This window comes from Salvelinus sp. IW2-2015, linkage group LG11, assembly GCF_002910315.2.
Source record: "Salvelinus sp. IW2-2015 linkage group LG11, ASM291031v2, whole genome shotgun sequence".
Lineage (NCBI taxonomy): Eukaryota > Metazoa > Chordata > Actinopteri > Salmoniformes > Salmonidae > Salvelinus > Salvelinus sp. IW2-2015.
In genome coordinates, this window is record NC_036851.1 from 26,257,213 (window position 1) to 26,279,182 (window position 21,970).

At 42.9% G+C, this 21,970-nt stretch overlaps 1 protein-coding gene across 1 annotated transcript in view; it reads left to right on the forward strand.

Annotated features, from left to right (window-relative positions):
- LOC111970591 (cadherin EGF LAG seven-pass G-type receptor 2-like) overlaps window positions 1–21,970 on the forward strand; it is a 109,089-nt gene that overhangs the window by 20,743 nt on the left and 66,376 nt on the right. Inside the window, exon 2 of the mRNA XM_023997405.2 lies at window positions 13,728–14,435. Within this exon, the coding sequence (XP_023853173.1) occupies window positions 13,728–14,435 (708 nt within the window). The remainder of the gene's footprint in view (window positions 1–13,727; window positions 14,436–21,970) is intronic.

The window sequence follows — 21,970 nt, forward strand, 5'->3', positions numbered from 1 at the left end:
ACTGCTCTAGAGGAGATCTGCATGGAGGAATGGGCCAAAATACCAGCAACAGTGTGTGAAAACCTTGTGAAGACTTACAGAAAACATTTGACCTCTGTCATTGCCAAACAAGGGTATATAACAAAGTATTGAGAAACTTTTGTTATTGACCAAATACTTATTTTCCACCATAATTTGCAAATAAATTCATAAAAATCCTACAATGTGATTTTCGGGATTTTCTTTTTCATTTTGTCTGTCATAGTTGAAGTGTACCTATGATAAATTACAGGCCTCATCTTTTTAAGTGGGAGAACTTGCACAATTGGTGGCTGACTAAATACTTTTTTGCCCACTGTATATATATATATATATATACAGTGGGGAGAACAAGTATTTGATACACTGACGATTTTGCAGGTTTTCCTACTTACAAAGCATGTAGAGGTCTGTATTTTTATCATAGGTACACTTCAACTGTGAGAGACGGAATCTAAAACAAAAATCCAGAAAATCACATTGTATGATTTTTAAGTAATTAATTTGCATTTTATTGCATGACATAAGTATTTGATACATCAGAAAAGCAGAACTTAATATTTGGTACAGAAACTTTGTTTGCAATTCCAGAGATCATACGTTTCCTGTAGTTCTTGACCAGGTTTGCACACACTGCAGCAGGGATTTTGGCCACTCTCCTATACAGACCTTCTCCAGATCCTTCAGGTTTCGAGGCTGTCGCTGGGCAATACGGACTTTCAGCTCCCTCAAAGATTTTCTATTGGGTTCAGGTCTGGAGACTAGCTAGGCCACTCCAGGACCTTGAGATGCTTCTTACGGAGCCACTCCTTAGTTGCCCTGGCTGTGTGTTTCGGGTCGTTGTCATGCTGGAAGACCCAGCCACGACCCATCTTCAATGCTCTTACTGAGGGAAGGAGGTTGTTGGCCAAGATCTTGCGATACATGGCCCATCCATCCTCCCCTCAATACGGTGCAATCGTCCTGTCCCTTTTGCAGAAAAGCATCCCCAAAGAATGATGTTTACACCTCCATGCTTCACGGTTGGGATGGTGTTCTTGGGGTTGTACTCATCCTTCTTCTTCCTCCAAACACGGCGAGTTGAGTTTAGACCAAAAAGCTCTATTTTTGTCTCATCACCACATGACTTCTCCCATTCCTCCTCTGGATCATCCAGATGGTCATTGGCAAACTTCAGACGGGCCTGGACATGCGCTGGCTTGAGTAGGGGACCTTGCGTGCGCTGCAGGATTTTAATCCATGACGGTGTAGTGTGTTACTAATGGTTTTTCTTGAGACTGTGGTCCCAGCTCTCTTCAGGTCATTGACCAGGTCCTGCCGTGTAGTTCTGGCTGATCTCTCACCTTCTCATGATCATTGATGCCCACGAGGTGAGATCTTGCATGGAGCCCCAGACCGAGGGTGATTGACCGTAACCTTGAACTTCTTCCATTTTCTAATAATTGCGCCAACAGTTGTTGCCTTCTCACCAAGCTGCTTGCCTATTGTCCTGTAGCCCATCCCAGCCTTGTGCAGGTCTACAATTCGATCCCTGATGTCCTTACACAGCTCTCTGGTCTTGGGCCTTGTGGAGAGGTTGGAGTCTGTTTGATTGAGTGTGTGGACAGGTGTCTTTTATACAGGTAACGAGTTCAAACAGGTGCAGTTAATACAGGTAATGAGTGGAGAACAGGAGGGCTTCTTAAAGAAAACCTAACAGGTCTGTGAGAGCCGGAATTCTACTGGTTGGTAGGTGATCAAATACTTATGTCATGCAATAAAATGCTAATTAATTACTTAAAAATCATACAATGTGATTTTCTGGATTTTTGTTTTAGATTCCGTCTCTCACAGTTGAAGTGTACCTATGATAAAAATTACAGACCTCTACATGCTTTGTAAGTAGGAAAACCTGCAAAATTGGCAGTGTATCAAATACTTGTTCTCCCCACTGTATATATATATATATATATATGGGGCAATTAAGCAATTATGATTTGTTATCTGTAATGGTTATGATAAATTAGGCATTGTTGGCACTTAGCATATAGATAAACGCATACTTTTTTTCTCCCAGTGCAGGCCTTGTTCAAAAAATAGTTTATTCTCCCACTCGAGAAAAAATCATCTGAGTACTTCAACAGTGATACAAATTATAATGCCCATCCCTAGTCCACACCGACCTCTGAGTGGATAAACAAAAGGTAGCCTTCATCATACAGACTCAACCTTATGGACAATGGCATGCATCTCATCAAAGGCACCACTTTGATGTGGCTGTGCACTGACACATATTTTGGAAAGGTAGGTCTCTATTTTGATCGAGCCTGACAGTAATGAATGGCCACTGGAAACGGGGCCATATAATCCTGTCAAGGTGATGGCAGAACAAAGCTGTTCCATGACTCCTGACAACCCCAAACCTGAGGAAGCTCTAATAACTGTAATAAATTAGCCAGGCTCATTCAAGGGCAACGGAGTCCCTCTAATGAATGTATTTAATTACCACAGTGGTCCTAGGTCACCCACGTCAGATTAATGAGATTAAACTGTGTGGATCCCGGTGTTGCCTCCAATGGAACTATGTGCACCCAAGGTCACACACATTCTGGTTTGTGCAAGATCATTTTGTATACTGAGATAATTCACAAACTTTGGTTGTTTTATGGTTAGTCAGAAATTGGTAAACCTGTTGTCAGAAATGAGGGTTACATAACTTGCCTTTTTGAAATGACGATCTGTACAACAGTGTATATACTCTATATGGTGCCCCCCTTTTTCAAATTGTACAAAAACAAGTTCCATCAGGGAATTTGAGTGCACCTGCCGCCTCGATAGTAACAAGCAGCCGTAACGGAAGCCGAACAACTTGCCGATTGCGATTTTTGTTTGTTTGTTGTTGGGGGGTGTGAATACCTGTAGCCTTTTTTCTCTCAGAGCAGATCTTTAATTTATGACCTTACTCTATAGAACTTGGGAATGGGACCGTGGCTTTGATGTAGTCAGTCAGTGGAGTGCATGCTGCACTGACTCTATCTGCTGGTTTTAAAATAACCATGATGTCGGGCTGTGGCTCTGCTCAACCTCATTACCCATTTACCCCAAGGTACCCTCTGCTCTGCCATGGCACACTTCACAACTGGAACACACATCTGCAGCTTGACACCACATCACTCTGCCCTAGATCAGCACATGTAAGGGCTGAGACGCACCAATGGCGTTTGCTGGCTGAGAGTCCTTACACCTCACAACGTAATTTGCGAACTGAGTGCGTGACAATTTTACATGTAGAATTGCATGAAATATGTCAGCAGTCATCTACAGCGGGTGGTCCCTTAAACACAGCACGCTGAACGATCGGCAGACGAACACTAGATCCACATTTTAGTTTGATGTGTGCGAGCCTTAATGTAATGCCTTCCTGGCTCATACTCTCATTCCTACTGTATGTAATGACAGCAGTGTGATGTATGGCTGCTTTGAAACAAGGTTGAAAGGAGCTATTGATGATGATTAATGGGACTGCTGTGGTAGTGTGTCTTTAATGCTAAGTGTTTGACCTCTACAGTAGCTGGAGGCTGAGAGCTGTGTCTCATCCTCACCTAAGGACTGTAAATGTAGACATTTAACCCTATCAGGGGATTGGGAAATAAACAACTGTCTTAAATATTTTGAGGAAGAGCTGGGGAAAGTCCCAGCTGCTTAGGAGAGTCATTTCCTGTAGGCGGATAGGGGCAGAGGTGTAAAGGGACAGTGGTCCTGACTTGTGCTATAGGGGATGTCTCTTTCCTCAGTGTTGTGGTTACTGCCCACATGATCCTCATCTGCTGTGACTTGATTGGCATTTGTTGGGCATCTGGGACAAGGAGCTCTAACCCGGTTGCACTCCTTTAAGGGCTTCCGTGTGGTCTCTCCCTGTTCTCTCTTTCTCACCTATTCTCTCACCTTCTTTCTTCACTTCTCTCTGGTATTTATCTCAAGTGCTCTCTGTTTCGCGCTCTCGCTCTGCTACTTCCCCTTACCTGCATTTCACCAAGGGAACTTAAACTGTCAACATTTGTAGCTAGGCGGGGCGTAATGTCTTACACTTCGATAATTGAATTCGACATATTATTTTCCTGAATTGTCATGGTTCTGGCAGCTAACCTGGTGCCAGGCTTGTTTGGTCACTGCCTGCTTGCTGCTAAGCTCAAGTGGAATTGACCCAAACTGTGATTTCATTATGGGGTTGGCTACAGATAGTGAAAATACAAATCCTTTCTATCCTGTTCATTGTTTTGTGGTGACATATATCTTTAGTAACGTTGGAAAGAGAGGTCAGTCTATGCCATTGAACATTCACCGGATGGTTGGAAACAGGATCTCTTAATATTTTTGAGAACGAAAGGGGTGTATCTGCCTCCCAAACCCCCCCAGCCTGAGAACATGTTCTCTGCTGTGTAAGCCCACACACTGTACATTTACAGTAGCAAGCACATCAAGATTAGGTACAAAAAACTAGAGGTTCAGATTTGGGACTGGATGGTATCTTTTTTTACAGATGACATATTCCAGTGTACAGAAGTTAAAACAGAGATGTGTAGAATATATGTTATAGGCTACATCTCCCATAAGGTTTAGAGGTCCAGTGCTGTCCAACCCTCAGCCTGTCATGTTAAGAGCTTCTCCCAGGGTTGATCTATACTGAACAAAAATAAACGCAACATGTAAAGTGTTGGTCCCATGATTCATGATCTGAAATAAAAGATCCCGTAAATGTTCCTTACGCACAAAAACCTTATTTCGCTCACATTTTGTGCACACATTTGTTTACATCCCTGTTAGTGAGCATTTCTCCTTTGCCAAGATAATCCATCCAATTGACAGGTGTGGCAAATCAAAAAGCTGATTAAACGGCATGCTCATTACACAGATGCACCTTGTGCTGGGGACAATGAAAAAGCCACTCTAAAATGTGCAGTTTTGTAACACAACACAATATTCAAAAGGCACTCGCACATCTGAGCAATCTTATTTGCAGGTGCATGGCAACAATTGAACAAATTGAAGGAAAAAGGAAACCGCACACTGTGCGGTTTCCTTTTTCCTTCAATTTAACACAACACAATGCCACAGATGTCTCAAGTTGAGGGAGCGTGCAATAGGAAAGCTGACTGCAGGAATGGCCACCAGAGCTATTACCAGAGAATTTAATGTTCATTTCTCTACCATAAGCCGTTTTAGAGAATTTGGCAGTACATCCCGCAGACCGCGTGTATGGCGTTGTGTGGGCGAGCAGTTTACTGATGTCAACGTTGGGGTTATGGTATGGGTGGGGTTATGGTATGGGCAGGCATACGCTATGGACAACGAACACTATTCGATTTTATCAATGGCAATTTGAATTCACAAAAATACCGTGATGAGATCCTGAGGCCCATTTTTTTTAACAGTATTTGTGACCAACAGATGCATATCTGTACTCCCAGTCATGTGAAATCCATAGATTAGGGCCTAAAGAATTTATTTCAATTGACTGATTTCCTCATATGAACTGTAACTCAGTTGTTGCATGTTGCGTTTATATATTTGTTCATTATTGGTCTAAGTGTGTTAACATCACATGAAATCATGTTGTGTATGTTACAACAGAATGGGGGTATTGTCACTATTAGAAAAGGATTTCATTATTTGACAACATCACATAGGCCTAGTTAGATAGGTTAAATCATTTTCAAAAAATAAATAAAAAATAGGGGCTAGCTTTACAGAAACATTATCAGGTAACTCGACCCCTGAGGAGTTAACATACTGTACACTCACTTAAATCTTTTGAGAGTCTGGTGGGCTGTGTTGTCTTAATCCTGACGCACACACACACTTGGTGCCCTGGCGCTCATACAGGCTCAGTGTGTGTTTAATCTCTCCCTGGCTTCACTTCTCTGCTGAGAGCATTCCTGGCACCCATAGGCCATGGGGGGTCACACTCCAGAGCTGGCACCTTGCCCCCCCCCCCCCCCCTTTCCCAACAACAACCCCCATTCCTAAAGCAGAGCTTCCTTCTCTACAGAGGCACCCCTTTGAAGGACGGTCTAGTTTTGTTTAAAGGGCAGATTCTCCTCGCATACTGTTTCCAAGTCTCTTGCCTGTCATAGACCTCTGCCCAAGCATTCCACTTGGCAGAGAACATAATTAAGGGAATGTCTGCTCTACTGATACGTAGCATAACCTTCCCTCATGTGATCTGTTTTCCTATTTTTCTGTCTCTTTCGCCATTTTGAAAATCAGTGGCTACATGACTGCCTGTGATGATGGCCGAATAAAGTCCTAAAATGCATGGCTCGTTATTCGAGTTCACATCTTGCTTTATATTATCATAGGGAATTCTGAATGAATATAGGCAACTAGAATACAGACTGAGGTAGGCTAATTATCTCACGTAACCAAAATATTAAGTTCTCCTTTTCCAATTATGTAACTCATCAAAGCTGCAGAAGGTCTTCTAACTGACGTAACATATGGTTCAGGATGTAAATGTCAAGATTTGTATTGCCACTTGTGAGGATGAGTTGGCTGAATTACTTTGATCTCTCTGGCATTTGCTCAGTGCTGTCATGATAAAGATGGCACTATTTGACTTGAAGGATAGGATGTGGTATAAGCTTGCTCAGTTGAACTCTTGGACAGTTTAACTGTGCAGTTACCATTTCAAGATTGATACAAGGTGTACCAATCTACACATCTAGGCTTGCGTGGAAGAGGCACCAAGGCACCCCTTTCATCTCCCCAGAGGAATCTGGGATTAAATGTTAAATTGAACCTCCTTGGCACAGCTTTGACCCTCTTTTCCAAAGCATCTGACTGTTCTCCATTTTTAATGTCCCTCTGACACATTCTCCTCACCAATTTGTTTATTTGCGAGTTCCTTTCTGTGTGCACAGACCACACCGACGTGTGTCTGTGAGAGAAGTGTCCCTTCTTCCCAGTCCTCCCTCCAGCTCCTGTTCCCTCTGCTCCCTCCAGCTCTTGTTCCCTCTGCTCCCTCCAGCTCTTGTTCCCTCTGCTCCCTCCAGCTCTTGTTCCCTCTGCTCCCTCCAGCTCTTGTTCCCTCTGCTCCCTCGACAGATCCTGTTCCCTCTGCTCCCTCCAGCTCCTGTTCCTCTGCTCCCTCCAGCTCCTGTTTCCCTCTGCTCCTTCCAGCTCCTGTTCCCTCTGCTCCCTCCAGCTCTGTTCCTCTGCTCCCTCCAGCTCCGTTCGCTCGTGCTCCCTCCAGCTCCTGTTCCCTCTGCTCCCTCCAGCTCCTGTTCCCTCTGCTCCCTCCAGCTCCTGTTCCCTCTGCTCCCTCCAGCTCCTGTTCTCTCTGCTCTGGGCCTGTAGGGTTCCAGTGCTGCAGTGGCTTGACTGTGAGCAGAAAGATTTAAGCCCTGTCAAACATGCTGCTCAGTTTTCCCTCCTTTCTGCTCTTCACTTCTCTACTCCTCTCTCTAACTCTTCCCACTCGCTGTCATTGTGGCGCCGGGTGTTTAAATATGCCTTGTGCCAGCCTGGGATCCGGTAGCTTCCACAGTGCTGCTGGCTGTTTGTCTGGTTGGTTGGGTTTTCTCCTCCTCCACCAGACCTAAGCTGAGAGGTTCTGTTCCCTGGCCCATATCCAGAGCCCCCAGACAAAGAGACTATTGATTACTATTGAGGGGGAAGAGACTGGGGCTTGTTTTCACAACAGGTTTGATTTGATTAGGTGTGTTTTGTGCCTACAGGGCAGAGACGACATGCTACAAATAGAACCTCTGGTGACCTTAAACACACCGCTGCATATAGAATGTAGAACTGAGGAAAGAATAGGATTGGTTTGTTTTTTTGACAACTTTATTGTTTGATTTTCACAAACCAAATATGGAAGTAATAAACTGTAAAGAGATCCAGACCGATGGAGACAGGATTATCCTGTAAAAGAGAACATCATTAACACCACTAATACTTTGTATTAATTTATTGTCTACTAACAGATCCTTACAAATGTCTGGTTGGATGATATTGGAGAGGGCCTGATTGTCTGTCTGTAACTTATAATGATTCCCGTGTGGCTCAGTTGGTGGTCCCGTGTGGCTCAGTTGGTAGAGCATGGCGCTTGCAACGCCAGGGTTGTGGGTTCATTCCCCACGGGGGGACCAGGATGAATATGTATGAACTTTCCAACTTGTAAGTCGCTCTGGATAAGAGCGTCAGCTAAATGACTTAAATGTAAATGTAATGATTCCTGAATTCATGTTGTCAGGGAGTTCTGAACAACAGGATACATTACAGTGCCTTCAGAAAGTATTCACACCCCTTGACATTTTCCACATTTTGTTGTTACCGCCTGAATTTAAAATGGAATACATTTAAAAAATGTGTCACTGACCCCATTGCCCCATAATGTCAAAGTGGAATTATGTTTTTTGAAATGTTTACATATTAATAAAAAATAAAAAATGAAAAGCTGAAATGTCTTAAGTCTAGTTATTCAACCCCTTTGTTATGGCAAGCCTAAATAATTTCAGGAGTAAAGGTTTGCTTAACAAGTCACATAAGTTGCATGGACTCACTCTGTGTGCAATAATGGTGTTTTACATGATTGTTGATTGACTACCTCATCTCTGTACCCCACACACATAATTATCTGTAAGGTCCCTTAGTCGAGCAATACATTTCAAACACAGATTCAACAGCAAAGCCAAGGGAGATTTTCCAATGCCTCGCAAAGAAGGGCACTTATTGGTAGATGGGTAAAAATACAAAAAGAAGACCTTTTAATGACACTTTGGATGGTGTATCAACACACCCAGTCACTACAAAGATACAACCAGCCTTCCTAACTCCGTTGCCGGAGAGGAAGGAAACTGCTCAGGGATTTCACCACGACGCCAATGGTGACTTTAAGGGGCGGTTTCACGTACAGAGTTTTAATTAAAGTCAGGACTAGGCTAATTCTAATTAAATTAATCCAGATTTGTTTTTAAATGGCCGTCTAAGACATTGCTTAACTTCAGATTAATTAGTTCTAGACTAAGGTAAGGACTAACCAATTAATCTGTGTGAAGTCTGATTAGATTAACGATGTGCACTTAGTGCTGAACTAAGGATGCTTCAAAAACCAGGGATGGGACACTAATACATAAGCATTGTGTGGAATTGGAGCAAGTCACCTAAACCAAGCAATGGACGAAGATAAAAGAATTTCAGTGACATTGAAAAAAACCTCTTGAAGCGAATTGTGTCAAATCACCCAATTATGAAGAACAGACAGCATGATTCATCAACAGAAAACAAGAAAAAGAATGCCTGGACTACCATTTGTAATGAATTTAACTCAAATGAAAAGTTAATAAAAGAACACTACAACAACTTCAGGTAAGATACTGTATTGGTTGGCACACTTTTACAAATCAGTCACTTTGAAATGTTATTTTTCTTGAGTAACACAACACAGTGGAGCCTAAATGTATTTGTTTGACAGAAATGTTACACAAATAATATCATAAATAATAACTAATATAATTTCTATTTTGTCTTGTCTTTCTAAGGTCCTGTGGAAAAACTTACAAGTCAATTTAGACATATGATGTTGCTCGTAGGGAGCGTTTTAAGACTGTTAAGACCTTAGACAGATGAGCTGGGGGACTTGTTGACCGGGATCATTAAGAGCCAGCAACCCCTGGAAGGGGTGACATATTGGACACTTCAGATGGGAGACCGTTCCAATCCTCAATTGGTAGGATTCACTCAGGATGTGCCATCCCCGTGCCATCCCCGTAATGCAGGGAATATGTCATGTTGTCAGTCAACTCTTGTCCATTTCTGTCACTGTCTGCCTCAACCATGGGAACATCTGGGTCATCCTCATGTTTCAATGCGAGGATCTGGGCAGCCATGCTGTTTGAGGTAATTGTGAAGCACTGCTGTTGCAATTATGACAATGCAGTATCTTCTTGGTTGAAACCGCAATGTGTTTCTGAGACATTGGAAACAACTCTTCCAAACATGCGCTCCACCTCTGGTGCGGGTATGAGCTTGGTTGTACCGTTGTTGCTCAGGTCCTATTGCATGAAGATAGGGGGTGAACAAGAAGTTGGTCTGTGCATACCCACACTAACCAAGTATGATTCCACCATGTTGTCCTCCTTCAAGCTGAGCATACAAAGAGGAGTTTTGGAAAATCCTTGAGTCATGAGTTGCACCTTTCCAACGTGCAACAATGTTGGAGAACTGCAAATTGGGAGTGTGCACACTTTGTACATTTATTGAGAACCCGTTTTTAAGATTCCTGTACTCCTCAGCATCTGCTGTAGAGGGACAGTTGATGGGAATATGACATCCATCTATACAGCCAATGACTCCAGGGAAGTCCCAATATTCATTGAACCCTATCTTGTAGTTGGCTTGGGCAGCAGTATTAGGGAACTTGATGTAATTGTCTTTCAGTTCACCTATAGCATTGCAGACTTTGTGGACTAGGAAGGTTCCAGATGCCAAAATACGTCAAGGTGATCAATACTTGAAGGGATGGCCCTTCCCGGAAAAGAGTCAGGTGAAATTCTTGGCTCAAGCAAACAAATATCAGCTGCATTTTCTATTTACATACAGAAAATTATTTCATCAGTGGGTTAACCCTGTCTATAACCGCCCTTCTGTCTGGCCTTGGTGGTTCACTTTGATCATCATTGAAATAGTCAAGGTAATCAATTTTCCTCCATTGCCAAGGTCAACCTGGGGGCCAACAATCATTATTCTGAAGTTAAACCTTCCTCTGGCCAGGTTTTATTCAAGCCTCCAATTAGATCTAGATTAACTCTAACCGTCCTTCTGAAAATCAAACTTTTAAAATCTAGACTAGGGCAAGTCAAACTATTATTTTAAACTATGTCTGAGAAATGCAATTTGTTAGTCCAGTTTAAAAGTGCAATTTAGTCTAGGATCAGGTGTCCGTAAAACCTCCCCTGTAACAGTTGGAGTTTAATGGCTGTGATAGGAGAAAACTGAGGATGGATCAACATTGTAGTTACTCCACAATACTAACATTGAGAGAGTGAAAAGAAGGAAGCCTGTACAGAATAAAAATATTCCAAAACATGCATCCTGTTTGCAACAAGGCACTAAAGTAATACTGCAAAAAATGTGGCAAAGCAATTAAGCCTTTGTCCTGAATACAAAGTGTTACGCTTGGGTCAATTACACATTACTGAGTACCACTCCATATTTTCAAGCATAGTGGTGGCTGCATCGTGTTATAGCTATGCTTGTAATCGTTGAAGACTGGGGAGTTTTTCAGGATAAAAAAATAAACGGAACGGAGCTAGGCAAAATCAGGCAAAATCTTAGAGGAAAACCTGGTCTGCTTTGCAACAAACACTGGGAGATGCATTCACCTTTCAGCAGGAGGATAACCTAAAACACAAGGCCAAATTTACACTGGAGTTGCTTACCAAGAAGACCGTGAATGTTCCTGAGTGGCCGAGTTATAGTTTTTGCTCAAATATAATTGAAAATCTATGGCAAGACCTGAAAATGGTTGTCTAACAATGATCAAAAAMCAATTTGACAGAGCTTGAAGAATTTTGAAAAGAATAATGGGCAAATGTTGCACAATCCAGGTGTGGAAAGCTCTTAGAGATTTACCCAGAAACACTCACAGCTGTAATCTCTGCCAACGCTGCTTCTACAAACTATTGACTTGGGTGTGAATACTTATGTAAATGAGACTTCTGTATTTCATTTTCAATAAATTTGCAAAAATGTCTAAAAACATGTTTTCACTTTGTCATTATGGGGTATTGTGTGTAGCTGGGTGAGAAATAAATATATTTAATCAATTTTGAGTTCCGGCTGTAACAAAACAAAAGTGGAATAAGTCAAGGGGTATGAATAGTTTCTGAAGGCACTGTATGTAGTTCTGCTCTTTGAATATATTTGCAGACTGAAGGAATCTATTTTTAATGGAGATCTAGGTTATGGCTAACTGGGATATGGTTCAGGTTCAGCCCATGTCTGTTTTCAAAGCTGTTACTCCACTTTTTTGTTTCTTGTTATTTCTGATGATGAGTCTGTATGGGTTCTTTTCATTATAATTTCACTCTTCGCTGGGCAGTCATTTGAGTGTCCCAGCCAGAACTTCTCAAGCTGTTTGCTGATAAGCAGTTTTCCCCTGTGTTGCCAGTGTGGTTTTCAGGAAGAGGAATGAGTTTTGCAAATCAGCTTACTAAAATAATCACTCAATATGGTTTGAAGTATGTAAGGTAATGAATGCATGGCCATGGGAAGAATTGATCAAGTATTTCCATCTGGGGGATGATGTTTTAAACAACAGTAGTAAAGTCTAGAGTAGGATGAGCTGTCCTTGTATGTGAAGGGAAAATTACATTTCAGATGTGTATAGCTCATTATGCAGACAACTGAATAGTCTACTCATCTTATTAACCCTTTGGATACAGGGAGATGGATGTCTGCATTGTGAATACATGCATAAAGGGTAGCTATTAGAGAATGGTGATCAGTCAAGGAGAATTCTAGGCACTATGTTATTGTGAAACGTTGTGTCTTTCATTATGGGGTTATGAGTAGACATACAGTTCCTTCAGAAAGTATTCATACCCATTGATTTATTCCACATTTTGTTGTTACAGCCTGAATTCAAAATGGATTAAAAAAATTATAACACCCATTTACACACAATACCCCATAATGACAGTGAAAACATGTTTGCAAATGTATTGAAAATTAAATACAGAAATATCTCACACCACTGAGTCAATACTTTGTAGAAGAACCTTTAGCAGCGATTACAGCTGTGAGTCTTTCTGGCTAAGTCTCTAAGAGCGTTCCACACCTGGATTGTGCAACATTTGCCCATTTTTATTATTTTCATAATTCTTCAGGTTCTGTCATTGATTGCTGATCATTGCTAGACAACCATTTTCAAGTCTTGCCCTAGATTTTCAAGTAGATTTAAGGCAACTGTATCTTGGCCACTTGGGGAAAATTCGGTGTGTATTTGACCTTGTGTGTTTTAGATTATTGTCCTGCTGAAAGATATGTTTATCTCCCAGTATCTGGTGGAAAGCAGACTGAACCAGGTTTTCCTCTAGGACTTTGCCTGTGCTTAGCTCATTCCATTTATTACAAGCATAACCATACCCATTATTACAAGCATACCCATAACATGAGGCAGCTTGAAAATATGGAGAGTGGTCCTCAGTAGTGTGTTGTATTGTATTTGTGCCAAACATAACATTTTGTATTCGGGACAAAATGTTAATTGCTTTATCGTGTTTTTTTGCCGTATTACTTTAGTGTCTTATTGCAAACAGGATGCATGTTTTTGGAATATTTGTATTCTGTACAGTCTTGCTTCTTTTAACTCTGTGGTGGCTGCATCACTTATTGCACACAGTGAGTCCATGCAACTTAGGTGACTTATTAAGCTTATTTAGACAACTTATTTAGGCTTGCCATACCAAAGGGGTTGAATACTTATTGACTGAAAAGCTGAAACGTCTTGATTCTTTAAATTAATTTGTAAAAATGTTGAAATACATAATTCCACTTTGAGGTATGTGTGTGTGTGGTGTGACAAAATATCTCAATTTAATTCATTTTAAATTCAGGAAATGTCAAGGGTTGTGAGAACTTTCTGAAGGCACTGTAAGTAATGTATGTGATGTAAATCCAGATTTTGAAGCATTAATACTGCGTCTCTCCTCTTCCTCTCCTGTCAGATGGGATCCACTTCCTGTCGGCCCAGTGTCTGCTCCAGGTCACCATCATCACAGACGAAATGCTCTCCAACAGCATCACGCTGCGATTGGCCAACACCTCCCAGGAGCACTTCCTGTCCCAGCTATTGGCCCAGTTCTTGGAGGGCGTGGCCTGCGTTCTGTCAGCAGACCGCGAGGACGTCGTAGTGTTCAACATCCAGGATGACACAGACGTCAGCGCCCGGATCCTCAATGTCAGCCTGTCTGTGGCCGTGCCCAGGGAGGGCCCGCGTGGGGGAGGAGAGGGGTCCAGGGGGGACGTACGAGTGGACAGAGGGACAGCAGGGGCCAATGGAGCGGCAGAGTACTTTGGTTCTGAGGAGCTACAGGAGAGGTTGTACCTGAACCGCAGTCTGCTGGCCCACATCTCCTCCCAGCAGGTGCTGCCCTTCGATGACAACATCTGCCTGAGAGAGCCCTGCGAGAACTACATGAAGTGTGTGTCCGTGCTGAAGTTTGACAGCCTGGCGCCATTCGTGGCGTCTGACACCATCCTTTTCCGACCCATCCACCCCATCGCCGGGCTGCGCTGCCGCTGCCCCACCGGCTTCACAGGAGACTACTGCGAGACAGAGATCGACCTGTGCTACTCCAAACCCTGTGGAACCCACGGCCTGTGTCGCAGCAGAGAGGGAGGCTACACCTGCGAGTGCCTCAATGACTATACAGGTAAATGACCTCTCTCTCTTGATATGATGTTGAATTATAAATGAAGATATTTCACTTCGTAGATGACGTACGTGTCACAAAAAGCAAACCATTATAAAAACCCAAAAGATGATTTGGATATGTGTGCAGCATGTCCTGTATTTATAGTGAATGGCCTCATACCCGTCAGACACAACGGCAAGAATAATTCTCACTAAGTGGCCATAAAGTACATTTTAATGTCTAATGTCCCATTGGAAATTCTATGGATGTAATCAATCTTGTTAATTAATTATTTCATTAATTCATTCCGTCCTACCCTCCGGTCTATGTATTGACATGTTACAGCCTGGCTAAGGGCCTATACAGTGATGACACCTGTTCAGCTGGACAAAGGCAGTGTGATGACTTATTGATTTTAATAATCCCTGGACCAATGAGGCGTGACTACGTTAAACATGAGCCAGCCTGTTAACTGTTCATACTTCCTACCCTTCCCCATTGTCTGTCTGAGAGAATGAAAAGGGCAGTCTGTGTGTGAGATGACAAGTAAAAAAAAACAAAAAAACTTACATCTCAATCCAGCAGGGATCAATGAGAGATTATGAACTTGCATAAAGGAAGTGTGTGTGGGAGGAAGTCTGGATCACATTCTGTCTTGGTTGGGCTAACAGGGTCTTACAATGTGAGCGCTATGAAGAATAACCAGGTCCATGGTGCACCAGAGTGTGGGATTGCCTTCCTGGGGTCTATCTTGTAGCATTACAGTGATGAGTGTCTCTGAATGGGGAAAACAATAGCAATTTGGCCGGTCAGCAGCAGAGTAGCTCTGAGAGGAATAATGGAAGGAGGTGCTGAATTATGGATGGCTACAGATTGAAAGAGGGAGAGTGTCTCCTGCCTGTAACAATGCCCCCTGGTAAAAAATAGCTGGGATGGATAAAATGTAACTAAACATACTGTGTAAAGGCGGTGGGCTCTGAGGAATGGTGGAAAGGAAGAACTTTTAAAAGCTTCCATTTTTGAAGATGGCGGTACTCTGTTTTTCATTACTATCTCAGTCCCCATCTCAAATGGGTTCGCTTTAAAAGTCTTCTTTTTTTACACTTAAAGCACATTTAGGGAGGAAAGATTATGCATACACTGCACTAAATATAGTCATATCCTGAAAATATCAGAGGATCTGCTTTCTCTGCTTCGGGGGAGAGTTGTAGAATGAGAGAGGATGGAGAGAAAGGGAAGGGAATGAACATATGCTAATATGAACAAATACCAGAGTCTTTGCCCTCTGTTTATCAAAGGGTTGTGGGGTTGAATGAGAGTTAATTTAATTTCACCCGAGCCCTGCTCTCTCCCTATGGTACATACAGTATGTTCTTTGAAGTTAACTGCTGCTCTAGTTAGATAAAAGCATGAAATGTGGTTGGATTCTCGCTCCTTTCTATAGAGATGGATTAATCGTTTCTGGTATCCTTTTTCATTTTTAATATTATTTTTTTATTTCACCTTTATTTAACCAGGTAGGCCAGTTGAGAACAAGTTCTCATTTACAACTGCGACCTGGCCAAGATAAAGCAAAGCAGTGCGACAAAAAACAACAACACAGAGTTACACATGGAATAAACAAAACTACAGTCAATAACACAATAGAAAAATCTATATACAGTGTGTGCAAATGGCATAAATAGGCCATAGTAGCGAAGTAATTACAGTTTAGCAAATTAACACTGGAGTGATAGATGTGCAGATGATGATGTGCAAGTAGAAATACTGGTGTGCAAAAGAGCAACAAAAAAAGTAAATAAAAACAATATGGGGAGGAGGTAGGTAGTTGGATGAGCTATTTACAGATGGGCTGTGTACAGCTGCAGCGATCGGTGAGCTGCTCAGATAGCTGATGCTTAAAGTTAGTGAGGGAGATATAAGTCTCCAACTTAAGCGATTTTTTTTTCTTTTTTTCTTTTTTTTCCGATTCGTTCCAGTCATTGGCAGCAGAGAACTGGAAGGAAAGGCGGCCAAAGGAGGTATTGGCTTTGGGGATGACCAGTGAGATATACCAGCAGGAGCGCGTGCTATGGGTGGGTGTTGCTATGGTGACCAGTGAGCTGAGATACGGCGGAGCTTTACCTAGAAAATACTTATAGATCACCTGGAGCCAGTGGGTCTGGCGACGAATATGTAGCGAGGGCCAGCCAACGAGAGCATACAGGTCGCAGTGGTGGGTAGTATATGGGGCTTTGGTGACTAAACGGATGGCACTGTGATAGACTGCATCCAGTTTGCTGAGTAGAGTGTTGGAGGCTATTTTGTAAATGACATCGCCGAAGTCGAGGATCGTTAGGATGGTCAGTTTTACGAGGGTAAGTTTGGCAGCGTGCGTGAAGGAGGCTTTGCTGCGAAATAGGGAACCAATTCTAGATTTAATTTTGGATTGGAGATGCTTAATATGAGTCTGGAAGGAGAGTTTACAGTCTAGTCAGACACCTAGGTATTTGTAGTTGTCCACGTATTCTAAGTCAGAACTGTCCAGAGTAGTGATGCTAGTTGGGCGGGCAGCGATCGGTTGAAAAGCATGCATTTAGTTTTACTAGCGTTTAAGAGCAGTTGGAGGCCACGGAAGGAGTGTTGTATGGCATTGAAGCTCATTTGGAGGTTTGTTAACACAGTATCCAAAGAAGGGCCAGATGTATACAGAATGGTGTCGTCTGCGTAGAGGTGGATCAAGGAATCACCCACAGCAAGAACGACATCGTTGATATATACAGAGAAAATAGGTTATACAGTGGGGAGAACAAGTATTTGATACACTGCCGATTTGGCATGTTTTCCTACTTACAAAGCATTTAGAGGTCTGTAATTTTTTATCATAGGTACACTTCAACTGTGAGAGACGGAATATAAAACAAAAATCCAGAAAATCACATTGTATGATTTTTAAGTAATTCATTTGCATTTTATTGCATGACATAAGTATTTGATACATCAGAAAAGCAGAACTTAATATTTGGTACAGAACTTTTGTTTGCAATTACAGAGATCATACGTTTCCTGTAGTTCTTGACCAGGTTTGCACACACTCATCCATACAGACCTTCTCCAGATCCTTCAGGTTTCGGGCTGTCGCTGGGCAATACGGACTTTCAGCTCCCTTCAAATATTTTTTTGGGTTCAGGTCTGGAGACTGGCTAGGCCACTCCAGGACCTTGAGATGCTTCTTAAGGAGCCACTCCTTAGTTGCCCTGGCTGTGTGTTTCGGGTCGTTGTCATGCTGGAAGACCCAGCCACGACCCATCTTCAATGCTCTTACTGAGGGAAGGAGGTTGTTGGCCAAGATCTCGCGATACATGGCCCCATCCATCCTCCCCTCAATACGGTGCAGTCGTCCTGTCCCTTTGCAGAAAAGCATCCCAAAGAAATGATGTTTCCACCTCCATGCTTCACGGTTGGGATGGTGTTCTTGGGGTTGTACTCATCCTTCTTCTTCCTCCAAACACGGCGAGTGGAGTTTAGACCAAAAAGCTCTATTTTTGTCTCATCAGACCACATGACCTTCTCCATTCCTCCTCTGGATCATCCAGATGGTCATTGGCAAACTTCAGACGGGCCTGGACATGCGCTGGTTGAGCAGGGGGACCTTGCGTGCGCTGCAGGATTTTAATCCATGACGGAGTAGTGTGTTACTAATGGTTTTCTTTGAGACTGTGGTCCCAGCTCTCTTCAGGTCATTGACCAGGTCCTGCCGTGTAGTTCTGGGCTGATCCCTCACATTCCTCATGATCATTGATGCCCCACGAGGTGAGATCCTGCATGGAGCCCCAGACCGAGGGTGATTGACCGTCATCTTGACTTCTTCCATTTTCTAATAATTGCGCCAACAGCTGTTGCCTTCTTACCAAGCTGCTTGCATATTGTCCTGTAGCCCATCCCAGCCTTGTGCAGGTCTACACTGTATATACAGTGGGGAGAACAAGTATTTGATACACTGCCGATTTTGCAGGTTTTCCTACTTACAAAGCATGTAGAGGTCTGTAATTGTTATCATAGGTACACTTCAACTGTGAGAGACGGAATCTAAAACATTCCAGAAAATCACATTGTATGATTTTTAAGTAATTAATTTGCATTTTATTGCATGACATAAGTATTTGATCACCTACCAACCAGTAAGAATTCTCACAGACCTGTTAGTTTTTCTTTAAGAAGCCCTCCTGTTCTCCACTCATTACTTGTATTAACTGCACCTGTTTGAACTCGTTACCTGTATAAAAGACACCTGTCCACACACTCAATCAAACAGACTCCAACCTCTCCAAATGGCCAAGACCAGAGAGCTGTGTAAGGACATCAGGGATAAATTGTAGACCTGCACAAGGATGGGATGGGCTACAGGACAATAGGCAAGCAGCTTGGTGAGAAGGCAACAACTGTTGGCGCAATTATTCGAAAATGGAAGAAGTTCAAAAGTCAATCACCCTCGGTCTGGGGCTCCATGCAAGATCTCACCTCGTGGGGCATCAATGTATGAGGAAGGTGAGGGATCAAGCCCAGAACTACACGGCAGGACTGGTCAATGACCTGAAGAGAGCTGGGACCACAGTCTCAAAGAAAACCATTAGTAACACACTACGCCATATGGATTAAAAATCCTTGCAGCGCACGCAAGGTCCCCTGCTCAAGCCAGCGCATGTCCAGGCCCATCTGAAGTTTGCCAATGACCATCTGGATGATCCAGAGGAGGAATGGGAGAAGGTCATGTGGTCTGATGAGACAAAAATATAGTTTTTTGGTCTAAACTCCACTCGCCGTGTTTGGAGGAAGAAGAAGGATGAGTACAACCCCAGAACACCATCCCAACCGTGAAGCATGGAGGTGGAAACATCATTCTTTGGGGATGCTTTTCTGCAAAGGGACAGGACGACTGCACCGTATTGAGGGGAGGATGGATGGGGCCATGTATCGCGAGATCTTGGCCAACAACCTCCTTCCTCAGTAAGAGCATTGAAGATGGGTCGTGGCTGGGTCTTCCAGCATGACAACGACCCGAAACACACAGCCAGGGCAACTAAGGGAGTGGCTCTGTAAGAAGCATCTCAAGGTCCTGGAGTGGCCTAGCCAGTCTCCAGACCTGAACCCAATAGAAAATCTTTGAGGGAGCTGAAAGTCCGTTTGCCCAGCGACAGCCCAACACGACGAGGATCTGGAGAAGGTCTGTATGGATGAGTGTGTGCAAACCTGGTCAAGAACTACAGGAAACGTATGATCTCTGTAATTGCAAACAAAGGTGTCTGTACCAAATATTAAGTTCTGCTTTTCTGATGTATCAAATACTTATGTCATGCAATAAAATGCAAATGAATTACTTAAAAATCATACAATGTGATTTTCTGGAATTTTTTTTTAGATTCCGTCTCTCACAGTTGAAGTGTACCTATGATAAAAATTACAGACCTCTACATGCTTTGTAAGTAGGAAACCTGCAAAATCGGCAGTGTATCAATACTTGTTCTCCCACTGTATATACAAGTACATCAGTGTTATACTTCTACTAGGACAGTGGGTTAGCGCAATTAAGTAAACTCTGTGTACAGTTTCAACCATATTCTGTTCTGTTGTTCAATCTTGGCAAGACTTGGTCACACAAGTGTGGGTGACCATAATATGTTGTGCTAGTGAGTGGGTATGTGTGAGTGATTGATTGTGTAGGCTTAGTCACTGAGGTCAGGATGAGCAGCATTCTTTCTCATGTACCGCTATGGATGTGTGAAAGCTGAACTGTGGAGGACGATGGTTCGTGGTGTGTGTTTGTGAGTCAGTGTAAGAGAGCAGAGGGATCCTCATCAATTGCACTTAGATCAGGACTGTGCCGCCTGTACGTACCAGCTCAGTTCAACTCAATCTACTGGGCCTGCCTGCCGGGTAATAGGAGTATAATATGATCCAGACATACAGTACACTTGTGTTAGCTGATGATTTATGACGTATGTATCACGCTTTCAGGCTTGCTCTAATATTTGCTGAAACAAGGCTGAGAGAGCAGTCAACCTGTCTCCTCTCCAAGACAGGGCTGGGTTGATGGGTTTGTCCTGGATGGAATCTATAGCTCCTGCTGTTCAACATGACTGACAGTTGGATTTGACACTGTCCCGCTGTGCCGAGAGTGTGTGTGGGCTCAATTGGCTGGTGTGCGTGTTTGAGGGAGTTGTGTATGGGTGTGTGTGTGTCAGAGGGAGTGTGTGTAGATGCTGAATTGCCTGCTCCATGTGGGTGAGAAGGTAAGTGTGTGTGTGTGTGTGTGTGTGTGTGTGTGTGTGTGTGTGTGTGTGTGTGTGTGTGTGTGTGTGTGTGTGTGTGTGTGTGTGTGTGTGTGTGTGTGTGTGTGTGTGTGTGTGTGTGTGTGTGTGTGTGGTGTGTGTGTGTGTGTGTGTTGTGTTGGCTTCCGTGGGCGGGTCCAGATGGCAGTATGATGGAAGCGAGAAAAATAACAGCAGAGCAGCCATCCAATTTACTCACGTTGTGAAAGGCAGAGCGAATTATTAAGTCTGGCTGACTCAGTCTGGAAACAGAACAAATGGACAGAAAACACTTGCATTCTAATGATGCGCGGGTTAACTCATAACCCGCAGTCCCCGTAGGTGGGTTTAGGGTCATGAAATATTGTGTGAATGATAAGAGAGTGGGGATCAAGCGGGTTAAATAAAGAATAATATATATATAATACATAATTAAAACGTAAATGTATCATTCTTGTTTCTTGTGCAATTCATATCTATAGCCTACATTGAGGTTATTCTTTCATTAGTTTTATCTGTCGTTAGGGAATGAGTTTACTTCCAAAGCAAAGTAAAAAACATTGTCTCCTCAACTATAGAAGGTTTTAGCTCAGCCTCTGAATATCAAAAAAGCTAAACAATGATATTCCCATATGCATCGGAGGCACGTCTTTCCCGGGTATTTTACAGCTTGTTTCTAGCAGAACGCATCGCTGTTATACAGTGCATTCGGAAAGTATTCAGACTCTTTGACTTTTTCCACATTTTGTTACTTTATAGCCTTATTCATCAATCTACACACTACCCCATAATGACAAAGCGAAAACATGTTTTTAGAAAAAATGTAATATATACCTTATTTACATTAGTATTCAGACCCTTTACTATGAGACTCGAAATTGAGCACAAGTGCATCCTATTTCCATTGATCATCCTTGAGATGTTTCTACAACTTGATTGGAGTCCACCTGTGATAAATTCAATGGATTGGGCATGATTTGGCAAGGCACACACCTGTGTATATAAGGTCCCACAGTTGACAGTGCATGTCAGAGAAAATACCAAGCCATGAAGTCGAAGGAATTGTCCATAGAGCTCTGAGACAGGATTGTTTAGAGGCACAGATCTGAGGAAGGGTACAAAAAAATGTCTGCAGTATTGAAAGTCCCCAAGAACACAGTGGCCTCCATCATTCTTAAATAGAAGAAGTTTGGAACCACCAAAACTCTATCTGGAGCCGGCCGCCCGGCCAAACTGAGCAATCGGGGGAGAAGGGTCTTGGTCAGG